At 41.0% G+C, this 20,050-nt stretch overlaps 1 protein-coding gene across 1 annotated transcript in view; it reads left to right on the plus strand.

Annotated features, from left to right (window-relative positions):
* MALRD1 (MAM and LDL receptor class A domain containing 1) overlaps positions 1–20,050 on the plus strand; it is a 478,214-nt gene that overhangs the window by 361,814 nt on the left and 96,350 nt on the right. The window contains exons 30-31 of the mRNA XM_037891563.2: positions 5,287–5,415; positions 14,066–14,227. Coding sequence (XP_037747491.1) covers positions 5,287–5,415; positions 14,066–14,227 — 291 coding nt within the window. The remainder of the gene's footprint in view (positions 1–5,286; positions 5,416–14,065; positions 14,228–20,050) is intronic.

Here is a 20,050-nt window from a genome sequence, read left to right on the forward strand (position 1 = left end):
TCACAATTGATATCAGACTGACAGGCCTGTAATTACCCAGGTCATCCCATTTACTCTTTTTAAATATTGTCACAACATTAGCTTTCTTCTAATCTTCTGGAACTTCCTCAGTGTTCCAAGATTTATTGAAAATCATCATTAATGACCTAGTAAGCTCCTTGGCCAGGTCTTTTAAAACTTTTGGATACAAGTTTTCTGGACCTGCTAATTTAAAAATGTCTAACAGTAGTAGCTGCTGTTCGACATCCTGCTGTAATACTCGTGAACTGGAAAGAGTGTTATATGCTATGACTACATCATCATTTTCTCTCAAATAAAAAACAGAAATATTGTTCTCCAGGACCATGTTATTATGTAGTCCTTGCAGGCAGCTGCTGCAGAATTCCCCATGAGGGTAGATGAGAAAGGAGGAGGGTTTGTTACTAGGCAGGAGAAATTACTGCTGATCAAACCTACAGTGATTCCCAGATGGATTTTCAATGGGAAATATACCTATATCTGATGGAAGCAAGCTGCACAGATTTACGTCTCAACTTCCCCTTCTGGCTCCACGTTCCCTCCCCCAAAGCCATGGGTCTGTATAGAGGGTTCATTGGGTTTTGGGGACCAGGAAAGAAAATGCAAGACAGCTGCTGTTCTTTCCCTTGCTGTGTATGTTCACCATTTATACTTGCCCAACCAAGACTGGAGCTTGGTGCTGTACAGATACAGAGTACCAGGCAGCCCAAGTCCCAGAGAGCTTAGCTTACAACGAAAATAGACCTCACAGTCAGAGGATAGGAAAAAAATAAATGTTTATCCCCATTTTACTGATAGGAAGCTGCTGCATAGAAATTAAGTAATTTGACTAAGATCATATAGCATCTGTGAGCAAGCTGGGACTTGTACTCTGTCCAGGACCTTAATCACAAGACCATCTCTCATTTCTCCTTGCCACAATTAATTATCTTCCATGCCTTGCAGTGAAAGGTAGGATGTAATCCAATGTTCCCTGCTTACATATTTGGGTTTATATCTGATAGATCTTCCCAAAGTAATATTTCACTGTCATGTCAGGGAGCCTTAATTGTGTGGCAAAGGTACACTTGGATATAAAGGATTTTTTTGCTTCAAACTTCCTATGGCATTTTTTATAAACCTGATTATCCTTTACTCAGAACAAGCCAAATTCTTTACCTTTCGCTAGCTCACAGTTCCATTGTAATGTTATAGTAATTTCAAAAAATTGGTTGAAAATTACACTGTTAACAACATGCAAGTTGAACTGTAATGCCTTAAAAAGAATAAATTAACATATAGGAAAATGCCTATTAAATTAATGTAAACACGTTAGTTTGAAGCATCTATCATGTTGCAGAACTTAGTATATACAATTCACAGAGCCTCTTGGAGTCTAGTTGACTCTTCCACTATTTTTAAATATTAGGTAAGTTAACTCTTTGAGAGCTCTTTGTTGGGTCCCCTTTGTTGGGTCATACAGTTTTCTTCTCTAGCCATTTGGAAACCACAGACATTCTCCTAAGCCTCCATTTGAATGCCATTCTGTGAAATGCCATCATTCTTGCTCTAAGGGTTATATCATGATAGAATGTAACTGTGAGATTGGCACGTGCTGATCTTTTGAAACATGTTGCTGTTCCATGGGTCAATGGCTCCCGATAGCTTTCTCTTTGAATATATAAGTGCAGCCCAGCACGTGAAAACGAGATCCTTAACAAACTCTTGCTTTGTATGTAAGTATTTGCTGAGGTTTATTGAAATAATTTCTGTGTGTGGAGATGGGGGCGGTGTTTAGATTTCCATGGGCTTTATTTAGGAGTTAGATTCTTTAAGAAAATTCACATGTATTAAAGGATATTGTTAATCTTGAATGAGACTATAAGGTAACAAAGTACCTTTCCACTTGGTTAAATGTCAAAGCACAGCCAAGGAATGTGATGAAACACAAAAGCCATTTATTTGCACACATCCCCCCACAGTATGGACAAATGCAACAAGACAAGAAATTGTGGAGAAAAACCCTTATTTTACATGAAATACATCATTTTACCTTTCAACCACATGATAATCAAGTACTTCATCAGGAGGAGTTAGATTGGTTCATAAAGCAGTTCCACAGAAAGATTTAAATGCCACTCTTGTACACTGTAGTGTTATAATTCAATGGGTTAAATCATGGTAGAATGCCAGAGTCTGACAACCCAGTTTTTCAATTGCAGAAGGTAGGAATTGGCAGGATAATATTTTGAAAAGCCTCACGTTTTCTATGTTGATAGCAGCTTCTAACATGTTCTTATGTTAAATTGCATCCAGGCCTCGGAAATGAGATTGACATATATTAGTTTTCAGAAATGTTCTGGGATTAAGTATTTCTATTTTTTGAAAAATATTTAAAACAATGGTAACATGATACTTGAAAGGGTGCTGTTCTTGTGAATTTCCTCAGTCACTGTAGTTTCTGTAGTTACTTTTTATGATCAAAAACCATCTGCATGTTTCTTGTTTTAGTATAATTTCTGTCAATACAGTGGCTATGGTCAATCAGGGCCAGTATCGATGTATGCAGCAGAACGCTGAGCTCCCCCTACCCCCCCACACACCCACACACCCTGCATTTAGAGTTGAATTTTGATAGACTATGAAGTTTGGGGGAGGGTATTTTGTTTTTAGATATTTGTACCAATTCTGGCATGTTGATTCCCAAAAAGATTTTGCCTTGGCCTTTGCCAGAGTCTTTGGCACAATCTATATACTGCTTGTAAATGTATACTGCAGTTCATATGCAGCTACCCAGAAAAATGGTGTTCATGTGAATTCTTACTCCAGAAGACTCCAAGCCACAATGTTTTGAATCTAGATCCAAACTTTCCAATAGTTATGTCTATTCAGATGTGCAGTTTGGGTAGGACCCATCTACAGTTCATCCAATCTTACTTTTGCAACATAATAGTTCCCAGCTTACTGCCTGAGATGTTTTTAATTTTTAAATTAGTTAAGAAGTATATTGCAGTGCATGTTGGTTCCAGGATATTAGAGAGACAAGATGGGTGAGGTAATATCTTTTACTGGACCAACTTCTGTTAGTGAAAGAGACAAGATTTTGACCTTATACAGAGCTGAAGAACAGCTATTACCTTAACTACCTTGTCTTTTTAAGAAGTATATAGTATTTTGAAAACCTGGGTTCTATTTCTGGTTTTACCACTAAGTCACTTAAGTCCCTGAGTGCCCTTAGGTAAATCACTTAAACTTTCTATGCTTCGGTTTCCAAATCTGTACAACATGTTTAATTTATTATTATTATTTGTTTATTTAATTGTATTATCTTTCATTACAAGGTCTGAGGCCTTTAGACAGGGCCAGCTTTAGGCATCAGGCAAACAAACAGGTGCTTGAGGCAACACATTTCTAGGGGCGGCATTCCGGCGCCTGCCATGCCACCCCTAGAAATGTGCCACCGCCTCCCCAGCTCGCCTCTGCCTGCTCCCCTGAGCACGCCACCGCTCACTTCTCCCCACTCCCTCCCAGGCTTGCCGCCCGCCAAACAGCTGTTTGGCATGGCAAGCCTGGGAGGGAGGAGAAGCTGACCAGCGGTGCAGCGGGGGAGGCGGTAGAGCGGAGGTGAGCTGGGGCGGGGAGCGGTTCCTCTGTCCCCCCTCCCCCATTACTTCCTGCACTCACTCCCCCACCCTCGCTCATCTCCACTCCGCCTGCTCCCCTGAACGTGCTGCCTCTCCCGAGAGGGAGGTGGGAGAAGCGGAGCGGCGGCGGGTTCAGGGGAGCAGGCGGAGCGGAGGTGAGCTAGGGCGGGGGGGGCTACGGGGGAGGCCGCAGGAAGCAATGGGGGGGAATGCGGTACATCCGGGGGAGCAGGCGGAGAAGGGGTTGGGAAGGGGCGGGGCGGAGGGGGCATGAAAAAAAAGCGGGGCCAGCCAAAATTTCTTTTGCTTGGGGCGGCAAAAATCCTAGAGCTGGCCCTGCCTTTAGATTTAAGGCCCAGTACTATTCATAGCTTTTTATCACATATGAAGACTTGCCTCAGTCAGTGCTACATTTAACTAAGCCAGTCATTGAACTCCCCTTGAAGGATTTCAGTTACATCTCATGTATCTTTTGAATGTTTCCTTGTGTATATGCTCTGTGGGACTAGGATTTAGTTTTGCTTTCTCATTTTGGCATCAATGAGAGCTTGTGGGTCTGCCTCTGAATATCAGGTTTTAGGCAGGCGTCTGAAGTTGTGCAATCCAAGTTTTGAGAGCCATACAGAATCAACGAAATCTCTTAAAAATGTTGGCCTTATTCCTTTACACACTTAAAGTTGCTCTGCCCAGAGCTGTAGCTGATGATGAGTCCCACTTCAGTCACGTTTGAAGGAGCCATAGAACAAATTACAAAGAATACAGTCAAAGCACATTCTCCTATGTGTATCACTGAACAGCTTGAGGCACTGGGAGAAAAAAATAATCTCAGACTCATAGAAGTGCATTTTAAATATTGTGCTTTGGGTTATCAGCACAGCTCCTATTAATGCTAATTGGAGTTATGTAGCCAGTTCACTGAGCCACTTGATGAACATTTAGATCAGTATTTTAAGCTTGACAGATCTCAAAGGACTGAATCCAAGAGTTAGCTGGCCTTGGCTCATTCCTTGGGTATATTGCCCCCAATTTATTCATTCATTCCCATTCACACTCTTCCACTATTTTACCAAGATTCAAGAGCGATTGAAAAGTTGTTCTGGTAAAATGAATCTTCATTTTAAATAGTTTAGGCTGAATCCCTATGCAGCCTGCATGTTGACTGCAATAGGTTTCTCTACCACACACTGAAAAATCTCACACAATTAGATGACCTGAAACACTTCAGAAAACTATGCACTGTATGAAAGTAGCATAGTGATAATTTCAGGCAATTTGACACTATCTTATTTCTAAATTATGTCATATATTGAGATTAGGTTTACTCCTTTGCCCTGCCCCCTTTATACCTGTTTGTAGCAAATTGAATTGTATGCACAGATATCACACCACAAATAAATTAGGAATTGAGTTGTGCTGATGTGGAAATGAATTCCTATTCACCAAAACATTCCATCCTCACAGCTTTGACTATCACCAATATAGCAGTCTAGGCAGGCACAAGACATCATTAAAAGAGAGTGGGATTGAATAACATCTGTTGGATGCAGTAAATCACTAAAGTGATAGTGTATAATGGGTAAACAAATCAAAAAGGTCATACTTTGATTTAATTAAAGTATTGATTTAAATGTCCTGTTGGTTTCAGTTGGAGAGAGTCCTAGGGAATGCCCAGCACTCACTGATTTTATGTGTTGGAACAAGAACTGCATTGAGTCTCACCTTGTTTGCGACTACAAACCAGACTGCAAGGACCTATCAGATGAAGCTGATTGCAGTAAGTACAACTTTCTATATTAACATTAAAATTTTAACCCTAAATACTGTAACCGGTTTAGATGGATTTGTACAGCTGCTTAGGAGAAGGTAAGGATGCTGTTCCCTCTCTTGTTCCCCCATCACACAAAGTTTTACACTTTCAGATCCTCAAAGACATTTACTGAGCAAAAATATTTAAATGTGACTGAGTCACAAATCTGCAACATACTCAAAACAAAGAGCAAATAGAAGACCAACTTCATTTTTTTTAAAGGAAGATAATCCAAGGATTACTATACACATTATCTATAGGAAGAAACTTGAAAGGATTTTGAGCTGTCAACATTTAAGGGAAAAGCCTAATAAGGAAATTGGTAAAAATATAGAAGCATTTAGAGTAAGGTTCTGCTCCAAACACTGACCATGTAAAAATTATCCTTCAGATCAGCTCCCTGTATGTGCTCATTTTCGTGACACAAGTACATTTTTATTGCTTTTTACTACTCCAAAGCTAACAAAAGACCAGAATGAGTGAGTTGGATTACTTTCCTCCTTCTGCATCATCAGTAGAACTCTTTGATAAATTCCAATCTGTTTACACCTGCGCAACCTTATTGACAATTTAAGATTGCAACTTAATTTGGCCTGCAGAACTTTATTATTGATGATGATGTGTGAGAAGGAAAGAACCCAGTTTGACTTGTAGAGCATACATTAATAGGGCTTGCAGTTAAACTACCTTTAAACACTTAAACTGATCATATTTGATGTTAAGATGCAGCACACATGGAGCCCTTGCCTCTGTCCCCACCCTGCCTCCAATGCCATTTTTGCAGAGTCACTTTTGAGACTAGAACTACATTTTAAGAGCAAGAGGACAGAACAGTTTATTAAGGCATTTACTTAATCCTGGCAATCAATCCGTGTTTCTTAATCTTGAATCTATAGGGCCAAATTTCTGCTATGGTGCACATGTGAAACTATTACTGAAATCACTCTTGATATGTAGGGGAGAGAAAATGCATCTTAAACAACAAAAATAGATTTTTTTTCCCTCTCATATATGGTGAAAGGTCACATTAGACAAGGCTCCAAAAGAAGAGAGTGGCATAATCTTAAATCCTATATTTAGGGATTGCAGAGGCCATATAAAGTGTTCACTGAGAATCTGTATTGTGACCAAATGTGCAAATAATGTCACTCTGGGAAGTATATTAGGAAGAAGAGGAAGGAAAAGGCATATTATCATTAAAATATTATATGATACCGGAACTCTTCTCCCTCTCTCCCTATTTGTTTTAAAGTAAATAATGTATATATCTAAAGTGTAGATCCTAAAGCAGTGTCTTTATGCAGTCTTTTGGCCAGATTCACAACTGGAACAAATCTAAGCTGAACTGAACCTTTAAAAGGATAACCAGTTCAAGTAGATAAATGGATTTTTAAAGGATTGATCATATTTTGTAGCATTACATTAATATTTCTTCAGTAGTCAGGCAGTGTGACTGCAACAAAATACTTCGTAAACTATCCACGATTATATTTTACAGGGCCCCAGTAGAAAAACATCACACTGAAACTGTGTCTAATGCAAACTGCTTTTTAATGACACTCAGAAAACTAATGAAGATCTTGATTTATTCTGTAAATGCTGTTATTGCATACAGTAGTTGCCATTGGTTTCTGTAAGTGTTCTCTAGAGATAGCTTGTGAGACCTTCAGCTTTCTTTTCTTAGTCAGGCAATGAATGGGAGCATTTAATGCCATAAATCAGTCCAAGTCACAAACCAAATGTTTGTTATGATGTATAAAAGCTATTCTTGGGAAAATATTAACTTCAATGCACCTTAAATGTATAAGGCACAACTGGCCTTTGCTTCACAGATTTACCACGGATGGAGAGAGCATGGGGAACTTCTTTCTCCCGTCTGTCCGGCAACAGTCCATATTGCAATGTAGCACACAGAGTGCTAAAGTAACTGCTAGGTTGCCCTGTCCAGCATACCTGTGGTGTTTAAATGTTGCTTGTAATTATTAGGATTGGGAGCACTGGCTGTTGGGAGTCTGAAAGGACAGGAAACAGGAAGGAGTGGGGAGGAGTTGAAGAGGCTGAGGGAGAGCTACTCAGGATGCAGCAGCAGCTTGGAAAAGAGGTTTCCACTTTAAAAAATAAAGTCCTGTTGAAGTTTGTTAGTACCTTGCCTGGCTACTACAATACCACAGTACCAAGGGCTGGGGGTGTTTGGATTTGAGACAGGGGTAGAGGTGATCCCTGGGTGTGTCTGCTGTGGTGTAGAATAAGCACTAGACGGGGGCATAAACTACTCTTTTATAATGAAGAGCAAAATGTACTCCAGCGTGTTTTCATCCTTCAGCCACCTTGAGCTCTTCCTGCACAGGGTTGCTGTTGATCACTCCACACGCCCAGCATAATGCAGCTCCAAATAGCAAAGGTCAGATTTTCTCTCACAACGCTAGGGGAAAGCCTCTGCCCCTTCAGCCTGGATGCAGGGACCTTCCACAACCCTCCCCTGGTGAGGAGAAGCAGCAGGAGTTGTTAAAGACAGGGGGCAGAATGACTGTGAGAGAAACGCCTGCTGCTCCAACCTGCCCCACCCTCACATCGCCTTTGGATATTTGAAACTTTTGGCTGCAATTTTTCTTTTTTCTCTCAGCTCCAGGTTGGAATTGATCCCCCACTTTGTTACACCAGTTTTACACCAGTGTAACTATTGAATTCAAGGATCCAGTTTTGCTGCTGTGTAAATCTGGAGTAATTCCACTGAAACATTTCTCTAGATTTACAACGGAGTTTGGCCCAACAGAGATCATATCCACATACAATTGGTGTAATGGAGTATTGTGTTGCATCCTATTTTAAAAAAAATAAAATTGCAGCAGTTGCTTTTTATATGCTTCATTCCTTCCAGTCAGGCATTCTTGCACAATTTTCATTTTCTTTCAAAGCCCATTGGAAGTACGGATGTGAAAATCACACATGAAAGCCATTTCAGTTTTCATGAACTGTAGTCAATTATACACCCAGATCTGATTAATAGCAGGCCTCAACATTGATGAACCATCTCGTGCAGTGCTTGGATTATTGAAATAAAAGCAATTTTGCAGACAAATGGACCAGTCCTTTTCTCATAACTCCTAAACAGCCTCTGTTTACATCAAAAAGAAGAAATACCCAGCAGGTGCAGACATGCAGGTGACTTAATCGACCCTGCAAATGCTGTTCATAAATATTTATTATTAAATGCTTTCTGAAGCACTGGTAAGATATTAGAGCTGAATTCCTGCTGTCAGGCACTGCATTATAAATAGCATTATAAAATCAAAATTCATTCGGTTTTTGATCTGTTTAGAACTCTACAAAACACATGTACTTTCTTTTGAGATTGCGCAGCCAAATTCTTTTGCAGTGCCTGCTTGTCTATTTCACTTATTAAAGCTCAGCTTTCCTTTGTAGTGCAGCACAGCGTACAATATGGACCAGTGTGGAATGTTCCATGTGTTTGTGTTCCTATTTTTCTTTAATGGTTTTCCTAAGGCACCAGTTGTAGGATCCTCCTCTTAGAGTTCACATGCTATATGTGTAATTTTAGCGCCCTCGTGGCCAAGATGGAGTCTGCTCTGCGGGCAGCTCTGGCCAAGAGACTGTGCGCCCAGGAAGGCAGCAAGGAAAGTTCCTTCCACCCCAGGGGCACCTGTTCCAAACCCCCCAGGGTGAACACACCCTCACTGGAAAAGTACAATGAATATAGGAAAGGGAAATGTTTATTTACAGAGGGGTGAGTGGAGAAAAACAATAGGGGGAAATATAGGGGCGCAGTAAAACAGGGTTGCATTCAACTCAAGGCCCCACAGGCCCAGTGGTACCACAGTCTGAAAGGGCAGACAACCAGCAATGTGTCTGCACACATTGTTCAGGAGTCCTGGGCAATGTTCCAGTCCAGCAGTGAATCTTGGGTACTCCTGGTCATCGTCAGTGAACTTCCTCCAACAAACCCCTCTGGTGGCCTTTTCTGCCACTCTCTGCAAAGCCACACAGAGCGACAACCTCCCTGCTTAACTAGCTAACAGCCTTTCTCCTTATTCCCAATGCAAAGTCACAAGCCCCAGTACTCAGCCCCAAGCAGCTCTGGGCAGCAGTGATACTGGGTCCAGCTCCAATTTGTCCTTCTTGGGCAATTTCTTCCTGGCATAGTGCGCCTCCTGGCTCCTGTCCTGGGGTGTGCCCGATTAGCTGCTCTGTCCCTCTCAGGCTTCAGGCAGATTTTTGGCTGCTTCACTCTTTGAGGGCCTTCTTGCTGCAGCCCTTATCATAGAATCATAGAATATCAGAGTTGGAAGGGACCTCTGGAGGTCATCTAGTCCAACCCCCTGCCCAGAGCAGGACCAATCCCAACTAAATCATCCCAGCCAGGGCTTTGTCAAGCCTGACCTTAAAAACTTCTAAGGAAGGGGATTCCACCACCTCCCTAGGTAACGCATTCCAATGTTTCACCACCCTCCTAGTGAAAAAGTTTTTCCTAATATCCAACCTAAATCTCCCCCACTGCAACTTGAGACCATTACTCCTTGTCCTGTCCTCCTCTACCACTGAGAATAGTCTAGAACCATCCTCTTTGGATCCACCTTTCAGGTAGTTAAAAGCAGCTATCAAATGCCCCCTCATTCTTCTCTTCCGTAGACTAAACAATCCCAGTTCCCTCAGCCTCTCCTCATAAGTCATGTGCTCCAGACCCCTAATAATTTTTGTTGTCCTTTGCTGGACTCTCTCCAATTTCTCCACATCCTTTTTGTAGTGTGGGGCCCAAAACTGGACACAGTACTCCAGATGAGGCCTCACCAATGTCGAATAGAGGGGAACAATCATGTCCCTCGATCTGCTGGCAGTGCCCCTACTTATACACCCCAAAATGCCATTGGCCTTCTTGGCAACAAGGGCACACTGTTGACTCATATCCTGCTTCTCGTCCACTGTCACCCTTAGGTCCTTCTCTGCAGAACTGCTGCCTAGCCATTCGGTCCCTAGTCTGTAGCGGTGCATTGGATTCTTCCGTCCTAAGTGCAAGACTCTGCACTTGTCCTTGTGGAACCTCATCAGATTTCTTTTGGCTCAATCCTCCAATTTGTCTAGGTCCCTCTGTATCCTATCCCTACCCTCCAGTGTATCTACCACTCCTCCCAGTTTAGTGTCATCCGCAAACTTGCTGAGGGTGCAATCCACACCATCCTCTAGATCATTAATGAAGATATTGAACAAAACCGGCCCCAGGACCGACCCTTGGGCACTCCGCTAGATATCGGCTGCCAGCTAGACATGGAGCCATTGATCACTACCCGTTGAGCCCGACAATCTAGCCAACTTTCTACCCACCTTGTAGTGCATCCATCCAGCCCATACTTCTTTAACTTGCTGACAAGAATACTGTGGGAGACCGTGTCAAAAGCTTTGCTAAAGTCGAGGAATAACATGTCCACTGCTTTCCCTTCATCCACAGAACCAGTTATCTCATCATAGAAGGCAATTAGATTAGTCAGGCCTGACTTTCCCTTGGTGAATGAATGCTGACTGTTCCTGATCACTTTCCTCTCATCTAAGTGCTTCAGAATTGATTCCTTGAGGACATGCTCCATGATTTTTCCAGGGACTGAGGTGAGGCTGACTGGCCTGTAGTTCCCAGGATCCTCCTTCTTCCCTTTTTTAAAGATGGGCACTACATTAGCCTTTTTCCAGTCTTCCGGGACTTCCCCCTCATCGCCATGAGTTTCCCTTCTGTCTGGAGCTCCAGATGCACACACCCTGTTGCTCTCTCTAAACCCTAAGGGGGTTACATATGTTATTCATAGCTCAAAATCATCTTTATTTAAGGTATTTATACTAGACCAGATTTTTACAAGAAAATCCTAGAAAACAGTATTGGTTAAAGTTTATAGTTTTGCATATCTGCATCATAATAAAGAGAATTGCTTTAATTTCTCATTTGAAAAGATCCTTCTATAATGGCAGCAAGCCTATTTTTGCAAACAAAATATTTTGGGGGCATCCTATTAAATAATTGAACATTAAACATGTCAGAAATGGTCCCATCTGCTTAGATTGTTTTCTTCTTCTCAAGGAGCTAAGATGTGCAGTTTGTAATTGGAGAACAGATTAATTTACAGTCCAAGAGTGTAAAAGAGGATCTGCAATTTTTGTAGCATGTGGATGCTTGTCTACACGGCACTTCAGTCTGGGCTATGGGGATGTGAATTTCAGTACGCACAAAGCTGAAAGGAGGGTTGGCCTGGTGGTTAAGGCCCATGACTGGGTTATGGGAGGTTTGGATTTGAGTCCTAACTCTGCCCTAGATTTCCTGTGTGACTTTAGGAAAATCATTTAATTTTGCCTGCATCAATGCAGGTTAATGTCTCATTGGAGAAGAAATCTGTGATGCTGCGTGAGGGCATTTGCTTGGTGTAACTTCTTCATTTGCAGACTGTACACAAATACTGCTTCCTGAAGTGATCATGAACTGCATACAGGCAATTCTTGTCAGCGAATGTATCACCGCCTCCTCTCCAAGAGGAGCTGACTTAGGCTATGTCCACACTAGGAGGAATAGGAATTCTGCTATACTGCACTGGCAAAGGTGCTCCTAGTGCAGATGCAGCTATACTGGCAAAGCTGCACTTTGCACCAGTATATTAAAAACATACTCCTTCCTCCTTCTCTGCCCGCAAGCAAAACAAGCTGTACTGGCAAAAGCTCAGCTTTGCAGGTATAACTAGGGGCTTAGTTATGTTGGTCAGGGATAATATTTCTTCACTCTCCTGACCAATATAGCTATGCTGGCAGAAGTCTGTAGTATAGATCTAGCCTTTAGTCCTTGTCCCTCTCCTGGAATGTCACAATTTAAACATACTGTTTCTTGGTCCTCCCTAACCCCCTGGCCTTTTCCCCTGGGAATCCCCTGAGTCTAAAGCTGCTCACCTGGGACCATTTGGCCTTGAAAGGTGAGCCTAGTCCCTAAACTTCCTGTTGTGTAGATGCTTTGAAATCCAAAGGAACTCCAGAAAAGGTTTGCCTGTCCAAACCAAGGATGGTTTATCCCTTAATGACTGTCCAGGTGCACTGAGAGTTTAATCCTGAGTTTTTATACCTCAGTGACTCATAACATTAATGACATTAGCACCTATGGCCGTGACAATACCTATGGCCGTGACAATATTATCTTCTGTTCTTGCTTTTTGCACCTTAGTGATCATTATGAAATTAGCTGACTTGTAGTGTTGAAAATAGTATCCCATTGGGAAAAAAAGTAAGAGGGCAAATGCTGAAATAGTGAGCGGATATGTGTCTCCTTCATCAATCAATTGATCAGTTTTTCCCAATGTAATGTACTCCAAGATTGATCTGTGCACTCATACTTTCTTCCTGTCCAACCAGAGGCAAAACTACCAGATACCCTCTCTGATTAGGGGATGTATTTTGCTTCTGGTGAATTATCAAAAGGGATACAGTATTGCCCTCTACACATTTTTATCCTGAACATTAATGTATCTTAGAGTCATATGAATCATCTCCGCAGATCTGAAAAGAAGAATTTCTTGAGAACATCTTGTTGTTTTATCTCTTACTGTAAAACATCTTGAGACATTGTGTTGAAACGTACCACATAAAAATAAATTTAATTTAATTCTCAATACCTAGAGCTGGCTGATTTAAAGGAACACTGTCAAAGCAGGGAATGGTAGCTCAATATGAGACTACTTCCATCTTGGTTCCAAGAGCATGTAACTGATATATTAGTAGGAGAAGTGAGTGGATGCAATTTTTGAGGAAATGCCTCTTTGTTTAAAAAACCCCCATAAATGATCATTATTGGTATTATGGTAGCATCCTGATGCACCAGCCAGTGAGCTCCACAGTGCTAAGCGCTGTACAAACACATACTAAGAGACAGTCCCTGCCACAGAGTACTCACACTTTAATAGACAAGAAGAACCAAAAGTGGGAGAAAGGGAGTAATATTATCCCCATTTTACTGATAGGGAACGGAACTCAGTGAGTTAAGGGCCTGCTGCAAAGCCCACTAAAATCAATGGAAAGATTCCTTTTGATTTCAATAGAATTTGGAGCTGGCCCTGAGTCACTTGTCATAGGTGACACAGGAAGTCTGTGGCAGAGTTGGGCATTAAACACAGATCTCCTAAGTCCAAATCCAGTATGTTAACCATCATATCTTCTTTCACTTATAAAACTATGCTCATAGGCCACCATACAGTAATGCCAATATATACGCAATATCAAACAACTCCCATACTCAGTCATGTCTCCCTAATGTCCTCACCATTGGCCATAGCCATACACCAATGACATTAAACATATCCAAAGGGTGGAGGGCATATAGAGCCAATATTATATCTCTCTAATAAAGAGACCACTTTGTCTCTTGAGCCTGCATTATATCAAGATATACCATATATGTATACCACAATGTGGAAACATACGGTAAGTAACATTCTCAGCTTAACATATTTAAATTTGGCATTCATTGAACAGAATCCTTGCTATTACTATGTGCGGTATGCTTATCATCATATTTTAAATATACCAACTGATATACTATATATTGATATCATGAGAGTGAATTTACTTTTTATTGCCTTTTCAGGCCAATATACCAGTATCCCTGGAAGCTGTAACTTTGAAACAGGAGATCAAGATTGGACTATTGCATGTGGATTAACACGAGATTCTGTCAGTGATTTTGATTGGAGTATTGGCAACAGGGCTGTCACAGGGCAAAGTGGTCCTGATGATGACCACACACCAGGTAATATTAAGTTTCTCACATCAGTTTGGGGAAAGGGATGGAAAATTCTCACTCTTAGCTCTGAAAATCATTAAGCCATCTGCTGAGGAAACAAAGTATTCTGCAGAATTAGTCCCACAATAGGCAGGAGGCCTGCTTAGTCGACCTGTGATCAATTCAGTGTATTGTGCCAGAAGGTAGTGGTGGTGAGCAAATTCCACAGTTTTGTGGCGCTAATTGGAAAATGCCCATAAAAATGTTCCATTCTTTTGGATGATAAGGTACAATAGGGGATAGACATCATAAATGGCAGTGCTAAAGTAGGCCAGATGAGTGTATTGAATCTTGTCATGTATACAGTCATAGTAACCACCAGTGTTATCTGAATGCAATTAAAAATAAACAGCCTAACAGAGAGGCCTGTTATCAGCCGTTTTAATCATTGGTTGGGTCAGCATCAGTGTAATTTTATAGATTGCTCTTTTCAAAGTGGCCTTGATTATATCATTCTTGATACTCTATTGTGGTTTGATGCATTTGTTTAGTCATCTCTAGACAATGAGCTGCTAAATCAAATCTAAGGATACTTATTAATCATGACCCCTGGAGAGAAACGAACTTTTTATAAGCAGGCACAGTGGATTAAATAAACCTAATGTCCATTTGCAAGCATCTGGCAAAACCCTTATTAATTAAAGAGGTATTTGTAAACCTACTCATTTAGACCTACAAAGATGAAAAATTAAATACAAAAAAGAGAATACAGTCAGTGACATAATGTTTCCTTTTCTGTTGGATTTTTCCATAGGAGATGCCTTATACATTTCTGACTGAGTGTCGTCATTTTGTTGTAATTCTGCTGCACTTTACATAATGAGCCAGGTTCTGCTTTCAGTTACACTGGCGTGAATTCAAAGTAACGCCACCGAGCTCAATGGCTTTTTTTGTATATCCTGTGTAATGAAGCTGTAAACACATTTCTATAGATATTGATCTTCCACAGCATGTAATTCAGATGGTCACAAACAAAAACAAATCTGAAATTTGGCTTTCGAAACTCAGAATGGATTGTTTTTTAAACAGCAAACCCATTTCATAAATGAACAAAATGTGCAGGCAGGTGGTGAGCTGAGACTTCTGCTTATTGTACTTGCTTACTTTACTGTTATCTTGTCCTTTCCTTTTCCCTGTTTCTGCCTCATCCACCCATTGTATTTTGTCATAATCTAGGATGAGCTCTTTGTGATCCTTTTACTATGCATCTGTACTGAACCATGCATGATAGGGTCCTGACCCTGGACTGATGGCCCTAAGTGCTCCTGCAGTGCAAATAATAAAGAGTAAGAAATCACTGCAACAACAGAATCTGACTTCAGGGGCCAAATTCTCTGCTGGTGTAAATGCATGCAATTCCAATGACATCAACCATAGCGCTCTGCTGCAGGTCATCATTTTCAATGTCTGTCCTGGGTTGAAGCTTAGCATAACACTCATGGGTTCCAGATAAAGATTCAGGTCCTTAAAGGATGATTGAGGAGCAAAGGGGGAAAAAGGAGCAATCGTTGAGGGGCCACAATAAAAAATCTCAGTGGAAATTATTCCCCCCCATGTTGTGGCTGGTCAAGAGCTTAAATACATGACACATACATTTTGTATTAGCATGTCCCAACTCCCAAATCCCAGCTTCTGATAGCAAAGTAACCCTTGATACTACTCACAGAACAAAGTATACTAGCATGGAATACAATGACCTGGTATGATGAAGACAACAGTCTGTCATGCTAAGATTTAAGGAGAAAACAAATAATGCAGACCAAGTATTAGTAGGTGATGAAAATATTGTAATATCCATTGTCTTCATCATGTACCTGTGACCAACATGTCTGCCAGATCTCATCTCCTCCTTGGTCTTTCAGATTCTCCTCTTAGGGCTGCCTGCTACAGCCGGTTGGCAACACAATATGACTGGTAGTTGGTGTGCCTTGACCAAGACTGAGAGGGGAGTGCAGGTTCCAGAAATTCTTTACCCTCCAGCACCTCTCTCTGAAGATTACGGGGTCCTTGTTCCCAGGCAGACATCTGCATGAAATTATCCAAACAGTAATCTCAATAAAAACAAGGCTGATTAAACAGAGAAAATAGAATTAAAACAAAATTAACAGTTTGCTTAACACATCTAGCTTTGCTCTTCTCATAAGCTAACCTCCCCAGATTTTCCACCAGCATATCCAAGAGACGTTGCTTTATAAATCTTCAGAAAAGACAGATAATCAATTAAAAAAATACTCCAACCTCAAACGCTTTAGTCCAATGCCAGAGCAAAATTATGATTTTATTAATCATATGTATTGTCATAGTACCAAGGAGCCAACTAGATTGGGTCTCTGTTTTGCTGGGTATGATACGAACATATAGTAACATTCCATTTGATTTAGAATACAACATATCCATGTCACTATAATAACTTTGAAATAACTTTTTTACTTGAGAATGTTTAAAATCTAGCACCTCTTGAAAGTACTGAGGTGTAACACTCACACCGTGATAATCCAACATCAGCAGATCATCTGAAAAAAATTATATTTTTATATTTATTTATAAAATATATATTCCAACAGACAGACAGACAGAAACTGAAAGCATTTCACTGATAGTCATTGCAATTTGCAAAACCTCCCTTTTCGTGGTGTTTCAGCCAGAAATTACATGGGATTGAGGTGCAAACTGAATATCTCATTCTGAATAAGTGATCATTTGCAGGTCTGTGAGAGTGGCATGTTGTATCCAGTTTTGAAATCCAGTAGACAATTTCACTTTATGAATGAGTGAACTAAGTGTGTGTGCAATTTTAGGTAAAAATAAATGCACTTCACTTCAAATAGCCTTTGATGTTATGCCGCCAGTCCATGTGAGCCTGATTCTTGAAATAATCAAGTAGTGAGCAAATATCTTTGTGTCCATTTGCACTTTCTCAAAAGGTTTATTATTTACCACAATACAAAAAAAAAATTTCCAGATCAATTGCCAGAAACAGTTTTGTGCTAAAAAATCACACCAAAATAGATCTTTATTTAGATGTTCCATCAGCCAAACTCCTCAGAGCCAATGAGTGGCATCATCTGATATCTTAGTAATGAATTCACCTTGGTATATTCTAATTGTTAAAGCTGTAACACAGCTCTCTTGTCCCACCCCGGTTATCCTATTACAGGAAAAGAGCAGCATTCATCAGTAGTTCTTTGGGGGCAGGGTCCCCTTAATGTGTGTTTGTACAGCACTCTAGCACGATGGGGCCCCAACTTTATTTGGGTTCTCTAGGCACTATGATTATAACAGTAATAATTAGCAGGGAGGAGTTAAACCAGAGTTGTCATGAGGCTGCAGAAAGATTTGGGATTTCCAGAGAAGGGGACTGGTTAGGCATGCTTGTCACTAGGGTATCTAGGAAGGTTTGGCAAGTGTGTGTGTCTGTGTGTGTGTGTGTTTGTGTGTGTGTGGTCTGAGATGGGGTGGAATAGGTGTATGTTACCATTCACTGGTCCTCTCCATGGGTCTTGCCTCCCCCTCTAGACTATTCATTCTTCCTTCCAATATTTCTTCCATGCCTCCTCCTCCACCCTCTGTTATCACCATTGTCTTTGAAGAACCCCAGCTCCACCTTCCTTAACCATGATCTTCGAGGCCAGCTGCATTACACCTATGCCTCACCTTGGCATGATGCCTCACACTTGAATTGTTGGACTATCTGGTGCACAATGGAGTTTGGAATACTCCAAATCCCAGAACATATGAAACTGGAATTTGGACAGCCCCAAATTCAACCACACACCAGCAAGAGTTCAAATGCGAGGCATCATGGCAGGGGCCAGCACAAGGCAGATGGGACCCAAGCTCACCTTTAAGGTAGGGAGAGTGGTGGTTTGAGAAATAGATACTACTGCATGGTGGTGTACCGCTGACTGTTGAAATGATACAAGACATCACTGGAGAAACTGTCCACCATGGATAGTGAAGTCCTCCTTCCAGGGAAAATCTTATTGTTGAATTGCTAAAAGCCTGTCTTAATTAGACCAAATTAATCTACTTGTAATTGCCCTAGAAGTTTCTCCAAACTCACAGGGAACCTATCAATTTGATTTTGCAACTTGTTAGCCAATTATGTACCAAAAGGTTTAGAAGAGCCCATTAAGGGCCGGGACACACTACTATTGTGATTCTGAATATGCTTGTAGCTGATTATGTTTAAACAAGAAAGAGTATTCCGTGTGTTCCTTGATATGAAAAATTCTGAACTTTATCCTCCAGAGGAGAATTACCCTGACCTTCCTCACTGCTACCACCAGAACAAAGATAGTTTGTTTTACCTGAGCAATTGAGCCATTGTAAATGTTTTGAAAATGGGATATTAAGAGAGCTTGCTTGATCAAAAAGTGTTTGTTGCTTAAAAAAAAGTACTTGGAAGGTTGTATAATTACACATTGTGTGTTACTGTTATTTCATGAATATGTTTATGTAAAATGTAGCTACTGATTGGTGCAAAGTCATTTCCATGTCTTTTATGAGCTGACACCGCTGTGAAGCTCACAACAACCTTGACTTGTCACCAAAGTCAAAAGTGAATTTTATTTCTATAATAGTCCTTTAGACTTTTGATTGAATTTTTTTACAACAATCAATATTAAGAAGTCAAGTGAAGGAAAGTGACAACAGTACATAGTGAGTGGCATCTGAGGGCTTGTCTTCACTACCAGGGTAAGTCAACCTAAGTTACACTACTCCAGCTGCGTGAATAAAGTAGCTGGAGTCAACATAGCTTAGGTTGACTTATCCTGGTATCTTGACTGCGCTGCACAGATGGGAGACATTCTCTGGTTGACTTACCTTACTCTTCTTGGGGAGCTGGAGTACCGGACTGGAGAGCGCTCTGCAGTCAATCACCCTGGTAATGAAGCCCGAAGAGATAGCAGCCTGAGTGCTCCATCACGCTAAGGCCCTTTACACCACTCTGTAAAGAAGTCCTAAAGTGAGGTTAACTATAACTGACCTCCATTTTAAGGCCCATTTACACTGCTAGTGCAATGCTATTCTGGAGAAAAGAGACTACTGTGGCATATCAGATGCCATTGTGTGATAGCTGGTGGCAATACTGGCTTTGCTGTGGTGGCCACTATATTTTAGAAGCAATGTTTATATGGAAGTGAAGTGTTTGGAATAAAGCTGTAGTGATTACTGACACCTTACAAGCACTTTGAGCAGGGGGTTGGACTAGCTGACCTTCTGAGGTCTCTTCCGACCCTAATCTTCTATGATTCTATGAAAATGAGAGATGTTTGCCATTAGGTTATCCTAGGATCAAATATTACCAATATATCAATATCAATATACTCTCTTCTAGTAAAGAGAGTAAGAGTGATTTGTCAAGGGAGAAAGCCACTCTAAAGGAAAAAAGAGTAAGTGCATTCAAAAGGAATCAGACCTATTTAAAACCAGGCAATGGGTCATGTTATTCGTATTCCACAGAGCTGTTAATGTACTGTGCTACATCTCTGGTTTAATGGTAAAGATTTAAGTCTTTTAGTGAATTATGTCCATGTAAGGTGCTGCTTGTCTCCAGGCCATGAAGGACCCACTGCCACACCAAGAGTTTCTTTTCTAGGCAGTTTTATGTTCCAAACACAGGCAAAAACCTCACAAAAAACAGTTCCTTAGCCCACCCATAGGACTTTCCCCTTTGTCCCTTTCAGTCCCTCCTGATTCAGGACCTACTTCAGGACTTCTTCCAGGCTATTTTAACTGAGCACCACTTCCCAGGGCTTTCTCCTGGAGGTCTTTTCCCCCAGCAGG

Source organism: Chelonia mydas, chromosome 2, assembly GCF_015237465.2.
Source record: "Chelonia mydas isolate rCheMyd1 chromosome 2, rCheMyd1.pri.v2, whole genome shotgun sequence".
NCBI lineage: Eukaryota > Metazoa > Chordata > Testudines > Cheloniidae > Chelonia > Chelonia mydas.